We start from the raw sequence: 19,762 nt of genomic DNA on the forward strand, positions 1-19,762 counted from the left end.
CTCGCCGCAACACAAATATCTCCTACAGGCAACCCTTTAAACAACGTCCAAGAGGCCGCCAGACCCCTGGTAAAGTGGGTGTGTACACCGTTATGTAATTCCTGTCATTTGCCAGAGAGATATCATCCACAATCCAGTTGGAGAGACGCTGCTTAGAAAGCGCTCTACCACGAGCCGGATTATCAAAACAGACAAAAAGTTAGTCACACAAACTGACACCCCTGGTCCGCTCAACGTACATGGTAATGCTCGTACTGGACACAGGGCATGCAACCTGAAAAGCTCAAAAGCTAGAGACCTGTAGGACATAGTCATGACCTTAGGGTCAAAGGTCACACTAGGACACAACGTCAACTTAGAGTCGCCAAGGGCGAACTTCATACAGACTGTATAGTAGCAATAACGTTTAGAGGTAAACACCTTACCATCAGATTGGACCTTTCAGGGTCCAAGCCCACAGATTCCAAATCTCCGGCCGCGGGTTCCAGACCTGTCCGTGCACCTGGGACAACAAGTCCCTGCGCAATCCCCGCCTAAAAGGATGATCCCCATGAACCAAGGTCGTTTGTGCCAATGGGGAGCCACAAGGATCAAGGACAAGCCCTCCCAACGTACCGTCTAGCGAGTGCTGAATCAGATCCACAGCGGGAAAAGCAGAACGGAGGGTCAAAGGCCCCTGGTGCGTGAGAGTATCCATTTCCAACGGATCATCCAGGTGCCTTATCTAGAAAGACAGCTGACAAGTCGCATTTTCTCACGATGCGTAAAGATCTATGTCAGCCCCGCCTAACATTTTCCATATCTAGGAGACCACCCATTGGTACCTGGAGTGAGGGAAAGTGCGCACTGCTCCACAGCAGTAGGGAGCAAGCAAAGAATAAGAGCTTCTCACAAAGACACGGCGGTTGGAACCAAAAATCTCAAATTTGGACTCATCAGACCACAAGACAGATTTCCACCAGTCTAATGTCCATTGCTTGTGTTTCTTGGCCCAAGCAAGTCTCTTCTTCTTCTTATTGGTGTCCTTTAGAAGTGGCTTCTTTGCAATAATTCAACCATAAAGGCCTGATTCATGCAGTCTCCTCTGAACAGTTGATGTTGAGATGTGTCTGTTACTTGAACTCTGTGAAGCAATCTGGGCTGCAATCTCTAATGAACTTATCCTCTGGTTCTTCCTTTCCTGTGGCGGTCCTCATGAGAGCCAGTTTCATCATAGCTTTTGATGGTTTTTGCGACTGCACTTGAAGAAACTTTCAAAGTTCTTCACATTTTCCGGATTGACTGACCTTCATGTCTTAATGTCACGTGTGCTCCCTCTCCAGCCTCTAGGTCACCATGCTGCTCGTTATGGCGCACACCTGTCACCATCGTTACGCGCACATGCGCGTCAGACTCACCTGGACCCCAGTCTCCTCCTTGATTACCTGCCCTATATATGTCACTCCCTTTGGTTCCTTCCCCAGGTGTCATTGTTTCTGTTTCAGTTTCCTGTCTGTGCGTTGTTCGTGTTTCTTGTTTTGTTCATTTGTTTATTAAATGATGCACTCCCTGAACTTGCTTCCCGACTCCCAGGGCACACGTTACACTTAAACTAATGATGGACTGTTGTTTCTCTTTGCTTATTTGAGCTGTTCTTGCCATAATATGGACTTGGTATTTTACCAAATATGGCTATCTTCTGTATACCATCCCTGCCTCCTCACAACACAACTGATTGGCTCAAACGCATTAAGAAGGAAAGAAATTCCACAAATGAACTTTTAACAAGGCACACCTGTTAATTGAAATGCATTCCAGGTGACAACCTCATGAAGCTGGTTGAGAGAATGCCAAGAGTGTGCAAAGCTGTCATCAAGGCAAAGGGTGGCCACTTTGAAGAATATCAAATATATTTGTATTTGTTTAACACTTTTTGGTTACTACATGATTCCATATGTGTTATTTCATAGTTCTGATGTCTTCACTATTATTAAACAATGTAGAAAATAGTAAAAAATAAAGAAAAATCATGGAATGAGTAGGTGTCCAAACTTTTGACTGGTACTGTACATGGTGTACACCGTCCAACAGGATACACGTGGTGTACACCGTCCAATAGGATACACGTGGTGTACACTGTTCAACATGATACACGTGGTGTACACCGTCCAACAGCATACACGTGGTGTACACCGTCCAACAGGATACACGTGGTGTACACCGTCCAATAGGATACACGTGGTGTACACCGTCCAACAGGATACACGTGGTGTACACCGTCCAACAGGATACACGTGGTGTACACCGTCCAACAGGATACACGTGGTGTACACCGTCCAATAGGATACACGTGGTGTACACCGTCCAATAGGATACACGTGGTGTACACCGTCCAACAGCATACACGTGGAGTACACTGTTCAACTAAATGCTTAATTGCAGGTTCCTGTGTGTGTGTGTGTGTATGTGTATGTGTATGTGTGTGTGTGTGTGTGTGTGTGTGTGTGTGTGTGTGTGTGTGTGTGTGTGTGTGTGTGTGTGTGTGTGTGTGTGTGTGTGGAGAATCAGAGCAGGTGTCAGTCCAGTTCAAGTGTTCAGCAGTCTGATGGCTTGTAGATAGAAACAGTCTCTGAGACGGTTCTTATCAGGCCTCATGCTCTGTTACCGTCGACCTGACGGGGTCCTTGACGATGTGTGTGTGTGTTACCTGCATGTCAGTGAAATTGGGCGCTGACTGGGTCCTCTGTAGGCCCTCCAGGCTCTGCAGTAACTTGCTCAGCTCAATCAGGCTGGACTGGCAGCGGGCGAGCTCTGGAAAGAAGCAACACAAGGACATGGGTCACACTGGAAGGCCACCTCAGACCCAATGAAGTGAATGTGACACCCTGCTGTGCTTAACACATGAGAGAACAATTACGGAAAAACAAATGTCCTTATTAGTTTAAGTAACAAAGTGTAATAATATCATAGACAGGCGCTACTATCAGGAGATATTGTAAATACATAATACCAGGGCATGCGGAACATTTTCCATAATACCAGGGCATGGGGAACATATACCATAATACCAGGGCATGGGGAACATATACCATAATACCAGGGCAAGGGGAACATATACCATAATACCAGGGTATGGGGAACATATACCATAATACCAGGGCATGGAGAACATATACCATAATACCAGGGCAAGGGGAACATATACCATAATACCAGGGCAAGGGGAACATATACCATAATACCAGGGCATGGGGAACATATACCATAATACCAGGGCAAGGGGAACATATACCATAATACCAGGGCATGGGGAACATATACCATAATACCAGGGTATGGGGAACATATACCATAATACCAGGGCATGGGGAACATATACCATAATACCAGGGTATGGGGAACATATACCATAATACCAGGGCATGGGGAACATATACCATAATACCAGGGCATGGGGAACATACCATAATACCAGGGTATGGGGAACATATACCATAATACCAGGGCATGGGGAACATATACCATAATACCAGGGCAAGGGGAACATATACCATAATACCAGCGCATGGGGAACATATACCATAATACCAGGGCATGGGGAACATATACCATAATACCAGGGCATGGGGAACATATACCATAATACCAGGGCATGGGGAACATATACCATAATACCAGGGCATGGGGAACATATACCATAATACCAGGGCATGGGGAACATATACCATAATACCAGGGCATGGAGAACATATACCATAATACCAGGGCATTGGGAACATATACCATAATACCAGGGCATGGGGAACATATACCATAATACCAGGGCATGGGGAACATATACCATAATACCAGGGCATGGGGAACATATACCATAATACCAGGGCATGGAGAACATATACCATAATACCAGGGCATTGGGAACATATACCATAATACCAGGGCAAGGGGAACATATACCATAATACCAGGGCATGGGGAACATATACCATAATACCAGGGCATGGGGAACATATACCATAATACCAGGGCATTGGGAACATATACCATAATACCAGGGCATGGGGAACATATACCATAATACCAGGGCAAGGGGAACATACCATAATACTCCCTGGGGAACATATACCATAATACCAGGGCATGGGGAACATATACCATAATATCAGGGCATGGGGAACATATACCATAATACCAGGGCAAGGGGAACATACCATAATACTCCCTGGGGAACATATACCATAATACCAGGGCATGGGGAACATATACCATAATACCAGTGCATGGGGAACATATACCATCATACCAGGGCATGGGGAACATATACCATAATACCAGTGCATGGGGAACATATACCATAATACCAGGGCATGGGGAACATTTTCCATAATACCAGGGCAAGGGGAACATATACCATCATACCAGGGCAAGGGGAACATACCATAATACTCCCTGGGGAACATACACCATAATACCAGGGCAAGGGGAACATATACCATAATACCAGGGCAAGGGGAACATACCATAATACTCCCTGGGGAACATATACCATAATACCAGGGCATGGGGAACATATACCATAATACCAGTGCATGGGGAACATATACCATCATACCAGGGCATGGGGAACATATACCATAATACCAGGGCAAGGGGAACATACCATAATACCAGGGCATGGGGAACATATACCATCATACCAGGGCATGGGGAACATATACCATAATACCAGGGCAAGGGGAACATATACCATAATACCAGGGCATGGGGAACATACCATATTACCAGGGCATGGGGAACATATACCATAATACCAGGGCATGGGGAACATACCATCATACCAGGGCATGGGGAACATATACCATAATACCAGGGCAAGGGGAACATATACCATAATACTCCCTGGGGAACATATACCATCATACCCCACAAGACATGCCACCAGAGGTCTCTTCACAACTATGGGAGGCGCACAGTGCTACATAGAGCTATGACTACATGGAACTCATGTAAGTAGTAAAATTAGATTTAAAAAATTGATAAAAATACACCTTATGGAACAGCGGGGACTACGAAGCAACACAAACATAGGCACAGACACATGCATACACACTAGAGGTCGACCGAATAATCGGCATGGCCGATTAATTGGGGCCGATTTCAAGTTTTCATAACAATCGGTAATCTGCATTTTTGGATGCCAATTATGGCCGATTACATTCCATTCCATGAGGAGACTGCGTGGCAGGCTGGCCACCTGTTACGCGAGTGCAGCAAGGAGCCAAGGTAAGTTGCTAGCTAGCATTAAACTTATCTTATAAAAAACAATCAATCTTCACGTAATCACTAGTTAACTACACATGGTTGGTGATATTACAACGTTAACTAGCTTGTTATGCGTTGCATATAATCAATGCGGTACCTGTTAATTTATCATCGAATCACAGCCTACTTTGCCAAACGGGGGATGACACATCATCACATCATTATCCACTTTAACAAAAGCGCATTCGCGAAAAAAGCACAATCGTTGCACGAATGTACCTAACCATAAACATCAATGCCTTTCTTAAAATCAATACACAGAAGTATATTTTGTTAAACCTGCATATTTAGTTCAAATAAATTCATGTTAGCAGGCAATATTAACTAGGGAAATTGTGTCACTTCTCTTGCGTTCATTGCACGCAGAGTCAGGGTATATTGCAACAGTTTGGGCCGCCTGGCTTGTTTGCGAACCAATTTGCCAGAAGTTTACATAATTATGACTTAACATTGAAGGTTGTACAATGTAACAGCAATATTTAGACTTATGGATACCACCCGTTCGATAAAATACGGAACGGTTCCGTATTTCACTGAAAGAATAAACTTTTGTTTTCGAAATGATAGTTTCTGGATTTGACCATATTAATGACCAAAGGCTCGTATTTCTGTGTTTATTATATTATAATTAAGTCTATGATTTGATATTTGATAGAGCTGTCTGACTGAGCGGTGGTAGGCAGCAGCAGGCTCGTAAGCATTCTTTCAAGCTTTACTGCGTTTGTCAGCAGCTCTTACCAATGCTCACAGCGCTGTTTATGACTTCAAGCCTATCAACTCCTGAGATTAGGCAGGCAATACTAAAGTGCCTATTAGAACATCCAATAGTCAAAGGTATATGAAATACAAATGGTATAGAGAGAAATAGTCGACACGTCATAATTCCTATAATAACTACAACCTAAAACTTCTGAACTGGGAATATTGAACCACCAGCTTTCATTTGTTCTCATGTTCTGAGCAAGGAACTTAAACATTGGCTTTTTACATGGCACATATTGCACTTTTACTTTCTTCTCCAAAACTGTGTTTTTGTATTATTTAAACCAAATTGAGCATATTTCATTATTTATTTGAGACTAAATTTATTTTAACTTAATATAATACATAAAATCTAAGTGTTCATTGATCATTCAGTATTGATATTTAAAAATAGTCTGATTAATTATATATAAAAATAGTCCGATTAATCGGTTTTCGGCTTTTTTTGGTCGTCCAATAATTGCTATCGGAGTTGAAAAATCCTAATCGGTCAACCTCTAATACACACACGTACACGTGGATTCTGTGTTGTAGATATGTGGAAGTGGAGTCGGGGCCTGAGGGCACACATTTAATGTGTTGTGAAATCTGTTGTGAATGTATTGTAATGTTTTTAAAATTGTATAACTGCCTAAATGTTGCTGGACCCCAGGAAGAGTAGCTGCTGCCTTGGCAGGAACTAATTGGGATCCATAATAAATACAAATATGAATCATATGAACACAGTTCCATCATGTGAACACAGTTCCATCATGTGAAGACAGTTCCATCATGTGAAGACAGTTCCATCATGTGAAGACAGTTCCATCATGTGAGGACAGTTCCATCATGTGAGGACAGTTCCATCATGTGAAGACAGTTCCATCATGTGAACACAGTTCCATCATGTGAACACAGTTCCATCATGTGAACACAGTTCCATCATGTGAACACAGTTCCATCATGTGAAGACAGTTCCATCATGTGAAGACAGTTCCATCATGTGAGGACAGTTCCATCATGTGAGGACAGTTCCATCATGTGAGGACAGTTCCATCATGTGAGGACAGTTCCATCATGTGAACACAGTTCCATCATGTGAACACAGTTCCATCATGTGAACACAGTTCCATCATGTGAACACAGTTCCATCATGTGAACACAGTTCCATCATGTGAACACAGTTCCATCATGTGAAGACAGTTCCATCATGTGAGGACAGTTCCATCATGTGAAGACAGTTCCATCATGTGAACACAGTTCCATCATGTGAACACAGTTCCATCATGTGAACACAGTTCCATCATGTGAACACAGTTCCATCATGTGAAGACAGTTCCATCATGTGAAGACAGTTCCATCATGTGAAGACAGTTCCATCATGTGAAGACAGTTCCATCATGTGAAGACAGTTCCATCATGTGAACACAGTTCCATCATGTGAACACAGTTCCATCATGTGAACACAGTTCCATCATGTGAACACAGTTCCATCATGTGAACACAGTTCCATCATGTGAACACAGTTCCATCATGTGAACACAGTTCCATCATGTGAACACAGTTCCATCATGTGAACACAGTTCCATCATGTGAACACAGTTCCATCATGTGAAGACAGTTCCATCATGTGAAGACAGTTCCATCATGTGAGGACAGTTCCATCATGTGAGGACAGTTCCATCATGTGAAGACAGTTCCATCATGTGAAGACAGTTCCATCATGTGAAGACAGTTCCATCATGTGAAGACAGTTCCATCATGTGAAGACAGTTCCATCATGTGAAGACAGTTCCATCATGTGAAGACAGTTCCATCATGTGAAGACAGTTCCATCATGTGAAGACAGTTCCATCATGTGAAGACAGTTCCATCATGTGAGGACAGTTCCATCATGTGAGGACAGTTCCATCATGTGAACACAGTTCCATCATGTGAAGACAGTTCCATCATGTGAGGACAGTTCCATCATGTGAAGACAGTTCCATCATGTGAACACAGTTCCATCATGTGAAGACAGTTCCATCATGTGAAGACAGTTCCATCATGTGAGGACAGTTCCATCATGTGAGGACAGTTCCATCATGTGAACACAGTTCCATCATGTGAACACAGTTCCACCACGTCAAGACAGTTCCATCATGTGAACACAGTTCCATCATGTGAGGACAGTTCCATCATGTGAGGACAGTTCCATCATGTGAAGACAGTTCCATCATGTGAACACAGTTCCATCATGTGAACACAGTTCCATCATGTGAACACAGTTCCACCACGTCAAGACAGTTCCATCATATGAACACAGTTCCACCACATCGAACACAGTTCCACCACATCGAACACAGTTCCACCACGTCGAACACAGTTCCATCATATGAACACAGTTCCATCATATGAACACAGTACATCTTCCACTACTGGCAGGGAAAGGGAAATATATTGCTGATCCTTGTCATCATCCAGATGGATGTTCTAAAGCATTGATGGTTGGAGCAAGGAAGAGAGGAAGAAAGGGAGGAAGGAAGAGAGGGAGGAAGGAAGGAAGAGATGGAGGAAGAGAGGAAGAGAGGGAGGAAAAGAGGAAGAGAGTAAGAGAGGGAGGAAGAGAGGAGGGAAGAGAGGAGGGAAGAGAGGGAGGAAGAAAGGAGGGAAGAGAGGGAGGAAGAAAGGAGGGAAGAGAGCGAGGAAGGAAGGAAGGGAGGGAGGAAGAGAGGAGGAAGAGAGGAGGAAGAGAGGGAGGAAGAGAGGGAGGAAGAGAGGGAGGAAGAGAGTAAGAGAGGGAGGAAGAGAGGGAGGAAGAGAGGAAGGAAGAGAGAGAGGAAGAGAGAGAGGAAGAGAGTAAGAGAGGGAGGAAGAGAGGGAGGAAGAGAGTAAGAGAGGGAGGAATAGAGTAAGAGAGGGAGGAAGAAAGGAAGGAAGAGAGGAAGGAAGAGAGGAACGGAGGAAGAGAGGAAGAGAGGGAGGAAGAGAGGAAAAGGGAGGAAGAGAGAAAGGAAGAGAGGAAGAAAGGGAGGAAGAGAGGAAGGAAGAGAGAAAGAACTTACCCTCTGTACACTTGTCCATCTCCTCTGACTCCTGGAGCCATGCGGCCACCTTGCTCTGCCCGTTACTGTAGGAGGCAGGCAGGCTGCTCCTGGTACTGGGGGCCTGGGGGGACTGCCATGGTGGAAGACTGGTGCTGCTACTGGGGGCTGGGGGGGACTGCCATGGTGGGAGGCTGGTGCTGCTACTGGGGGCTGTGGGGGACTGCCATGGTGGAAGGCTGGTGGGCTTGGTCTGCTGGAGGACATGGAGAGAGACAAAGGGGTTGGTTAGTTAACACACCTCAGTCTACAACACCTGAATAACACACACCAGATGTGAAAAAAACATTACGTTTCAGGCTTTCAAGTCTAAGATAATTCCATGCCTTCTAAGAGAAATCTGTATAATAGCTGAAGAAAAGGAAGACATAGTATGTGTCCTACAACTCTAAATGTCAAACCACCAAAGATATCCCTTCTGTTTCACCATCACTTCAAAGCAGCAGATGTTTACTGACTCAGTCTCAGGCCCTGTGAGAGTGTTGATCAGTAGGAGGCCATGCAGACCCAGACACAGACCGGGCCCAGACCAGGCCGAGACCCAGATCCATGCAGGTCCAGGCCCAGACCAGGCCCTGACCCATGCAGATCCAGGCCCAGACCAGGCCAAGACCCAGATCCATGCAGGCCCAGACCCAGACCAGGCCAAGACCCATGCAGGCCCAGACCAGGCCGAGACCCAGATCCATGCAGATCCAGGCCCAGACCAGGCCAAGACCCAGATCCATGTAGGCCCAGACCCAGACCAGGCCAAGACCCATGCAGGCCCAGACCAGGCCGAGACCCAGATCCGTGCAGATCCAGGCCCAGACCAGGCCAATACCCAGCTCCATGCAGGCCCAGACCCAGACCAGGCCCAGACCCATGCAGGCCCAGACCAGGCCGAGACCCAGATCCGTGCAGATCCAGGCCCAGACCAGGCCCTGACCCATGCAGGCTCAGACCCAGACCAGGCCAAGACCCAAATCCATGCAGGCCCAGACCCAGACCAGGCCCAGATCCAGACCAGGCCCAGAAAAGGCCCAGACCGGACAAAGACCCAGTCCCTGACCCAGCTGCTCTGAATACAGGCCTGTTTGATGTCCTAATGGCTTCAGTCTGCCAGACTGTTCTCTCCCTGGGGACACAGTGTGTTTGACTTAACACATTCATAGTGATACTGCATTACCCACTGTAATTACCCACATCATTACCCACTGTAATTACACACAGCATTACACACTGTAATTACACACAGCATTACCCACTGCAATTACCCACATCATTACCCTCTGTATTACCCACATCATTACCCACTGTAATTACACACAGCATTACACACTGTAATTACTCACATCATTACCCACTTTAATTACCCACAGCATTACCCACTATAATTACTCACAACATTACCCACTGTAATTACTCACAACATTACCCACTGTAATTACCCACAGCATTACCCACTATAATTACACACATCATTACACACTGTAATTACTCACATCATTACCCACTTTAATTACCCACATCATTACCCTCTGTAATTACACACACCATTACCCACTGTAATTACACACAGCATTACACACTGTAATTACTCACATCATTACCCACTTTAATTACCCACAGCATTACCCACTATAATTACTCACAACATTACCCACTGTAATTACCCACATCATTACCCTCTGTAATTACTCACACCATTACCCACTGTAATTACACAGAGCATTACACACTAATTACTCACAACATTACCCACTATAATTACACACTGTAATTACTCACCACATTACCCACGTTAATTACACACAACATTACCCACTGTAATTACACACAGCATTACCCACTGTAATTACCCACAGCATTACGGCATTAAGGCCATATCTGATTCAGATTCAGACTCATTAGTCTTATAATTAGCTCAGTAACTGAACAGGGCTGTTAGTAGTAATAGAACCAGTCACAAATGAAATGTTGCGTGTCTGTATACTGAAACATTAATAGCTTTGTATGTGGGTCAGACAGAAAAGAGCTCAGCTTACCACAACAGAGAACAACTGTGCCGAGCTAACTGACAAGGAACAGGAGCTAACTGACAGGAAAGTGAAGCTAACAGACAGGAAAGTGAAGCTAACTGACAAGGAAGAGGAGCTAACTGACAAGGAAGAGGAGCTAACTGACAGGAAAGTGAAGCTAACTGACAGGGAAGTAAAGCTAACTGACAGTGAATAGGTGCCAACCGCCAGAGAAGTGGCGCTAACTGCCAGGATAGTTAGCTTTTCTGTCAGTTAGCTTCACTTTCCTGTCAGTTAGCTCCTCTTCCCTGTCAGTTAGCTTCACTTTCCTGTCAGTTAGCTCGGCACAGTTGTTCTCTGTTGTGGTAAGCTGAGCTCTTTTCTGTCTGACCCACAGGGAAGTAGCGCTAACCGACAGGGAAATGGAGCTAACTGCCAGGGAAGAGGAGCTAACCGCCAGGGAAATGGAGCTAACTGCCAGGGAAGTGGAGCTAACCCATCAGTGAAGTGGAGTTACCCACCAGTGAAGTGGAGCTAACCCACCAGAGAAGTGGAGCTAACCGCCAGGGAAGTGGAGCTAACCCACCAGGGAAGTGGAGCTAACCCACCAGGGAAGTGGAGCTAACCCACCAGGGAAGTGGAGCTAACCCACCAGGGAAGTGGAGCTAACCGCCAGGGAAGAGGAGCTAACCCACCAGGGAAGTGGAGCTAACCGCCAGGGAAGTGGAGCTAACCCACCAGGGAAGTGGAGCTAACCGCCAGGGAAGTGGAGCTAACCCACCAGGGAAGTGGAGCTAACCGCCAGGGAAGAGGAGCTAACCCACCAGGGAAGTGGAGATAACCGCCAGGGAAGAGGAGCTAACCCACCAGGGAAGTGGAGATAACCGCCAGGGAAGAGGAGCTAACCGCCAGGGAAGAGGAGCTAACCCACCAGGGAAGTGGAGATAACCGCCAGGGAAGAGGAGCTAACCGCCAGGGAAGAGGAGCTAACCCACCAGGGAAGTGGAGCTAACCGCCAGGGAAGAGGAGCTAACCCACCAGGGAAGTGGAGATAACCGCCAGGGAAGAGGAGCTAACCGCCAGGGAAGTGGAGATAACCCACCAGGGAAGTGGAGCTAACCCACCAGGGAAGTGGAGCTAACCGCCAGGGAAGTGGAGCTAACCGCCAGGGAAGAGGAGCTAACCCACCAGGGAAGTGGAGATAACCGCCAGGGAAGAGGAGCTAACCCACCAGGGAAGTGGAGCTAACCGCCAGGGAAGAGGAGCTAACCCACCAGGGAAGTGGAGCTAACCGCCAGGGAAGTGGAGCTAACCGCCAGGGAAGAGGAGCTAACCCACCAGGGAAGTGGAGCTAACCGCCAGGGAAGTGGAGCTAACCGCCAGGGAAGAGGAGCTAACCCACCAGGGAAGTGGAGATAACCGCCAGGGAAGTGGAGCTAACCGCCAGGGAAGAGGAGCTAACCCACCAGGGAAGTGGAGCTAACCGCCAGGGAAGAGTAGCCCACCTTTACTTCATGTTGTCCTGCAGCGGGGGAGGGGGCTGGGTGGGGGTGAAGGATGGGGGACTCTGTGCTGGCAGGGGGAGGAAACGTCCTTATGGTGGCGTCTCGGGGGGAGCGGACGATCTCATTCTGCCGGTAGAGACGGTGGTGGCGTAGCTTGACCACCCAGCAGTCAAAGATGTCTGGAGACTTGATCTGTAAAGAGGAGAGGAAAGGGGAGAGGAAAGAAGAGGAGAGAGATGCCACAGTAGGCTATTGTTCATAGAAATTGTAATCGTCCAAGCCCTCAGACAAGGGCTAGACTTCTATCATCCATCCTGTGAATCTCTGTCACTCTTTCAAGCTAACCTTGAGGTGGTAGATATGTTTCTCTGTGTCCAAGTCAATGCTAACCTTGTAGGTGGTAGATATGTTTCTATGTGTCCAAGTCAATGCTAACCTTGAGGTGATAGATATGTTTCTCTGTGTCCAAGTCAATGCTAACCTTGAGGTGGTAGATATGTTTCTCTGTGTCCAAGTCAATGCTAACCTTGAGGTGGTAGATATGTTTCTCTGTGTCCAAGTCAATGCTAACCTTGAGGTGGTAGATATGTTTCTCTGTGTCCAAGTCAATGCTAACCTTGAGGTGGTAGATATGTTTCTATGTGTCCAAGTCAATGCTAACCTTGAGGTGGTAGATATGTTTCTCTGTGTCCAAGTCAATGCTAACCTTGGAGGTGGTAGATATGTTTCTCTGTGTCCAAGTCAATGCTAACCTTGAGGTGGTAGAGATGCTCCTCTGTGTCCAAGTCAATGCTAACCTTGAGGTGGTAGATATGTTTCTCTGTGTCCAAGTCAATGCTAACCTTGAGGTGGTAGATATGTTTCTCTGTGTCCAAGTCAATGCTAACCTTGAGGTGGTAGAGATGCTCCTCTGTGTCCAAGTCAATGCTAACCTTGAGGTGGTAGAGATGCTCCTCTGTGTCCAAGTCAATGCTAACCTTGAGGTGGTAGATATGTTTCTCTGTGTCCAAGTCAATGCTAACCTTGTAGGTGATAGATATGTTTCTCTGTGTCCAAGTCAATGCTAACCTTGAGGTGGTAGATATGTTTCTATGTGTCCAAGTCAATGCTAACCTTGAGGTGGTAGAGATGCTCCTCTGTGTCCAAGTCAATGCTAACCTTGAGGTGGTAGAGATGTTTCTATGTGTCCAAGTCAATGCTAACCTTGAGGTGGTAGAGATGTTTCTATGTGTCCAAGTCAATGCTAACCTTGAGGTGGTAGAGATGTTTCTATGTGTCCAAGTCAATGCTAACCTTGAGGTGGTAGATATGTTTCTATGTGTCCAAGTCAATGCTAACCTTGAGGTGGTAGATATGTTTATATGTGTCCAAGTCAATGCTAACCTTGTAGGTGGTAGATATGTTTCTCTGTGTCCAAGTCAATGCTATCCTTGAGGTGGTAGAGATGCTCCTCTGTGTCCAAGTCAATGCTAACCTTGAGGTGGTAGAGATGTTTCTCTGTGTCCAAGTCAATGCTAACCTTGAGGTGGTAGAGATGTTTCTATGTGTCCAAGTCAATGCTAACCTTGAGGTGATAGAGATGCTCCTCTGTGTCCAAGTCAATGCTAACCTTGAGGTGGTAGATATGTTTCTCTGTGTCCAAGTCAATGCTAACCTTGAGGTGGTAGAGATGTTTCTCTGTGTCCAAGTCAATGCTAACCTTGAGGTGGTAGAGATGCTCCTCTGTGTCCAAGTCAATGCTAACCTTGAGGTGGTAGAGATGTTTCTCTGTGTCCAAGTCAATGCTAACCTTGAGGTGGTAGAGATGTTTCTATGTGTCCAAGTCAATGCTAACCTTGAGGTGATAGAGATGCTCCTCTGTGTCCAAGTCAATGCTAACCTTGAGGTGGTAGATATGTTTCTCTGTGTCCAAGTCAATGCTAACCTTGAGGTGGTAGAGATGTTTCTCTGTGTCCAAGTCAATGCTAACCTTGAGGTGGTAGAGATGTTTCTCTGTGTCCAAGTCAATGCTAACCTTGAGGTGGTAGATATGTTTCTATGTGTCCAAGTCAATGCTAACCTTGAGGTGGTAGATATGTTTCTCTGTGTCCAAGTCAATGCTAACCTTGAGGTGGTAGATATGTTTCTATGTGTCCAAGTCAATGCTAACCTTGAGGTGGTAGATATGTTTCTCTGTGTCCAAGTCAATGCTAACCTTGAGGTGGTAGATATGTTTCTCTGTGTCCAAGTCAATGCTAACCTTGAGGTGATAGATATGTTTCTCTGTGTCCAAGTCAATGCTAACCTTGAGGTGATAGAGATGCTCCTCTGTGTCCAAGTCAATGCTAACCTTGAGGTGGTAGATATGTTTCTCTGTGTCCAAGTCAATGCTAACCTTGAGGTGGTAGAGATGTTTCTCTGTGTCCAAGTCAATGCTAACCTTGAGGTGGTAGATATGTTTCTATGTGTCCAAGTCAATGCTAACCTTGAGGTGGTAGATATGTTTCTATGTGTCCAAGTCAATGCTAACCTTGAGGTGGTAGAGATGCTCCTCTGTGTCCAAGTCAATGCTAACCTTGAGGTGGTAGAGATGTTTCTCTGTGTCCAAGTCAATGCTAACCTTGAGGTGGTAGAGATGTTTCTCTGTGTCCAAGTCAATGCTAACCTTGAGGTGGTAGAGATGTTTCTCTGTGTCCAAGTCAATGCTAACCTTGAGGTGGTAGAGATGTTTCTATGTGTCCAAGTCAATGCTAACCTTGAGGTGATAGAGATGCTCCTCTGTGTCCAAGTCAATGCTAACCTTGAGGTGGTAGAGATGTTTCTATGTGTCCAAGTCAATGCTAACCTTGAGGTGGTAGATATGTTTCTATGTGTCCAAGTCAATGCTAACCTTGAGGTGGTAGAGATGCTCCTCTGTGTCCAAGTCAATGCTAACCTTGAGGTGGTAGAGATGTTTCTCTGTGTCCAAGTCAATGCTAACCTTGAGGTGGTAGAGATGTTTCTCTGTGTCCAAGTCAATGCTAACCTTGAGGTGGTAGAGATGTTTCTCTGTGTCCAAGTCAATGCTAACCTTGAGGTGGTAGAGATGTTTCTATGTGTCCAAGTCAATGCTAACCTTGAGGTGGTAGAGATACTCCTCTGTGTCCAAGTCAATGCGGCGGGCTCTCTTCTTGATGGACATGACAGAGAGACCCACATCAATGCAGCCATGCAGCTTGCCTTTCTGAATCTTAGAGAAAAGAGAGTTAACATAAGTCATGTATGGTATCTCATTGTTGATGTATAAATGGAATCTCAAGGTGAAGAAAGAAAGATATAGGATCATGATCAAAAGGTCTAATTGACTCTGTTAGGACTACTTTGCTCTTATAGGCCTACTTGACCCTTGCGGGCCTACTTGAAGTCTTATAGGTCTACTTGAAGTCTTATAGGTCTACTTGAAGTCTTATTCAAAAGTAACCACCATGAATCATCATTCTGCACTATTACGCAATATCCTGCAGTGAGGCTAGTTTGTCAGTTTGGTTCAAAGAGATCAAGGCTGACAAGAACAATGGCTGCTTCCAGGAGACACTGTGGAAGTGAAGGACCCTTTGGAAACATCAGATAAGTGTGGACGCAGCAGTTTCGCCAGTCATTTGGAGATTTCCTACAGAATGACATGGGCAGCAGAAACACTATAGGCAGAGTGACCCTGGAGGTGTTTCTGCTAAGTTACCATTGTGCCATAGGGATGCCAACTGAGGCTGCCCTCCATCCCTGCTCCGTCTCTGCTCCATTGGCTACTAGTCAGGGTTACTCACATCAATTGGTGACTTGGAGTACTTCAGCATCCCATTGTCCAGGACAAAAAAACGCTGTAGGACAAAACAAGAACAAACATTGAGTAGGAGAATAACAGCACTTGTCTCTGGAAATGAATGTACTCTATCTGAAAGAAGGTGTGGTTGATGGCTTTTCTGAAGGGTTCAAACAACAAGGAAATCGATGAAGACAAGTACAAGTGTTGTTCTCTCTCAGTCGGCCATCAAGCCCTACCTTGTGCCAGCCTTTCAGTGGCCATTTTCGCTTCTTCAGCATGAAGCCCTCGTGTTTATCTGGCCTCTGGACGTTGCTCTGACCGATTTTCAGCCCCTCAATGATTTCCCAGCTGTCTGCCTCCTAGGGATGGAGAGAAAAACAGAGCCGTGTCGGAACTCATCTGTTCACTTCTCCGGGTCCGGCGGTAACAGCAGAAAAAACAGCAACAGTACAGAAAGGCCCCCGGCCCGGACCGCAGTGGTTTCCCCAAGTACATGGAGTAGCCAGCCAGGGCGTTGGCAGAACGAGCTCTATTTTGGTGGCCTCTGGTACATTCTAATGCCTTGATTCCATCCAAAATACACAGCTACTTTAACGACTTTACCTCCCAGATTGGTAAAATGAGTTGTGGTATTGAGTGGAAAGACATGACTTTACAATTAAAATGACAGAAAATGTATGAATTCAGTGTGTTGTTAGTTGTTTTGGTTATCGTCTAGGCCTTTGTGATCAACACTATTTTCTAAATAAGAGAACCTTTAACATGAAACCTCTCTACTCTTGAGATTCAAGTCATATTTACAGTTTTACTGCAAGATATGAATGGCCACAATGATGTTTGTTCTTCAAATTATGCTGCTACTGGGGGCAAGATGCTTGTGACTCAAGGAATTGGTAGGGTTTCCGACTTGTCAATCAATCACTGTGGATGGGAGTTTGAGGGAAGGTGGTAGATGAGTAATCTAGTCATAAAAACTAGTCTACAATTTCAATTTAGTTTATTGTGGCAAAAACCAAAGAAAAAAATATTGTAAACATGAATTCCCTGTTGAGAAACAAAGTCAGGAATAGATCTACCAGTATTTTTATTTATTTAACCAAGTCAGGTAAGAACAAATTCTTATTTACAATGACGGCCTACACCGGCCAAACCCGGACGACGCTGGGCCAATTGTGCGCCGCCCTATGGGACTCCCAATCACGGCCGGCTGTGATACAGCCTGGATGATGGAGTGATGGAAGACTAACGCAGGTGTTAAACCAGCAGTTGACTGCTCCATTGTCGACAGTGATAAAATCAGTAGATCTTCATCAATATCTTTAATAATACCATATAAGTATCCTGAGCTTTTAAAACCTTTAATCTGTTTTATTTAATCATATTTTGGACCAGAATGAGGCTCTCTCTCCACTAGCCTACCCATTGTTTCTGCAGTGAGGGGTCAGCATCTTCATCGAATATAATTCATCTGCAGATAATCGCCAAAAACAGTAGTAGGCTATACAGACTTTTCTGACTCGCGGATTGAAACGTTTAAGTAAAAAGAAGCCTAGTAGCCGGTTTACAATGAGTCTGTTATTGGCTATTTAGTAGACGGCCGGTGCTTATGGAAAACACTGGGACCGCATTGCATCCTGCTGCCTTTAAACAGTATGAATAATAGATACTACCAGATACAACATAAAAACTACCGGATACAACATAAATACTACCGGATACAACATAAATACTACCAGATACAACATAGATACTACCAGATACAACATAAATACTACCGGATACAACATAAATACTACCAGATACAACATAAATACTACCAGATACAACATAAATACTACCAGATACAACATAAATACTACCAGATACAACATAAATACTACCAGATACAACATAAATACTACCAGATACAACATAAATACTACCAGATACAACATAAATACTACCAGATACAACATAAAAACTACCGGATACAACATAAATACTACCAGATACAACATAAATACTACCAGATACAACATAAATACTACCAGATACAACATAAATACTACCAGATACAACATAAATACTACCAGATACAACATAAATACTACCAGATACAACATAAAAACTACCGGATACAACATAAATACTACCAGATACAACATAAATACTACCAGATACAGCATAAAAACTACCGGATACAACATAAATACTACCAGATACAACATAAATACTACCAGATACAACATAAAAACTACCGGATACAACATAAATACTACCAGATACAACATAAATACTACCAGATACAACATAAATACTACCAGATACAACATAAATACTACCAGATACAACATAAATACTACCGGATACAACATAAAAACTACCGGATACAACATAAATACTACCGGATACAACATAAATACTACCAGATACAACATAAATACTACCAGATACAACATAAATACTACCGGATACAACATAAATACTACCAGATACAACATAAATACTACCGGATACAACATAAATACTACCAGATACAACATAAAAACTTCCGGATACAACATAAATACTACCAGATACAACATAAATACTACAAGATACAACATAAATACTACCAGATACAACATAAATACCACCAGATACAACATAGATACTACCAGATACAACATAGATACTACCAGATCCAGATACAACATAAATACTACCAGATACAACATAGATACTACCAGATACAACATAAATACTACCAGATACAACATAAATACTACCAGATACAACATAAATACTACCAGATACAACATAAATATAACCAGTACACTACTGTATATTACGTTGAACTGTGCATTTTTTGTTCTACCTATTTACAGAAATACAACCCAATTTGAGTATCTCCCAGCCCTCTCAGCATTTCCACTAGCTGTCCCCTACTCTGCTCTCCTGTTTCAGGGCTCCTCTGGAGCAGAGGAGTGGAGGCAGGGATGGGGTCAGGTGGGGATAAGTATGACATGGCAGCAGAAGTGTCCCACTATGAGACTGAGACCCTGGAGGGCCCCACCCGGCGACGTGGGTTAGGCCATGGTCAGGGGAAGTTACAGCTGAATACAGAACAGTTAGCTGCCTTATAAGCTGCCCCCTGCAGCGCTGTGTGTGTGTGTGTGTGACAGGCTGTGGCCTCACACAACACCCAGGGATCAATATAGATCATGTGACTATTACTAAACACAACACCCAGGGATCAATATAGATCATGTTGCTATTACTAAACACAACACCCAGGGATCAATATAGATCATGTGACTATTACTAAACACAACACCCAGGGATCAATATAGATCATGTGACTATTACTAAACACAACACCCAGGGATCAAT

General features: G+C 44.7%; 1 protein-coding gene across 1 annotated transcript in view; it reads right to left on the reverse strand.

Annotated features, from left to right (window-relative positions):
• Nucleotides 1-19,397, reverse strand: part of LOC120063684 (oxysterol-binding protein-related protein 6-like) — a 46,877-nt gene extending 27,480 nt beyond the window's left edge. Inside the window, exons 1-7 of the mRNA XM_039013979.1 lie at nt 19,358-19,397; nt 16,648-16,772; nt 16,413-16,466; nt 15,725-15,838; nt 12,631-12,822; nt 9,087-9,243; nt 2,687-2,790 (exon numbers count right to left, since the gene is read on the reverse strand). Coding sequence (XP_038869907.1) covers nt 2,687-2,790; nt 9,087-9,243; nt 12,631-12,822; nt 15,725-15,838; nt 16,413-16,466; nt 16,648-16,772; nt 19,358-19,397 — 786 coding nt within the window. The remainder of the gene's footprint in view (nt 1-2,686; nt 2,791-9,086; nt 9,244-12,630; nt 12,823-15,724; nt 15,839-16,412; nt 16,467-16,647; nt 16,773-19,357) is intronic.
• Nucleotides 19,398-19,762: the final 365 nt, after the last annotated feature.

Source organism: Salvelinus namaycush, chromosome 19 (assembly GCF_016432855.1).
Source record: "Salvelinus namaycush isolate Seneca chromosome 19, SaNama_1.0, whole genome shotgun sequence".
NCBI lineage: Eukaryota > Metazoa > Chordata > Actinopteri > Salmoniformes > Salmonidae > Salvelinus > Salvelinus namaycush.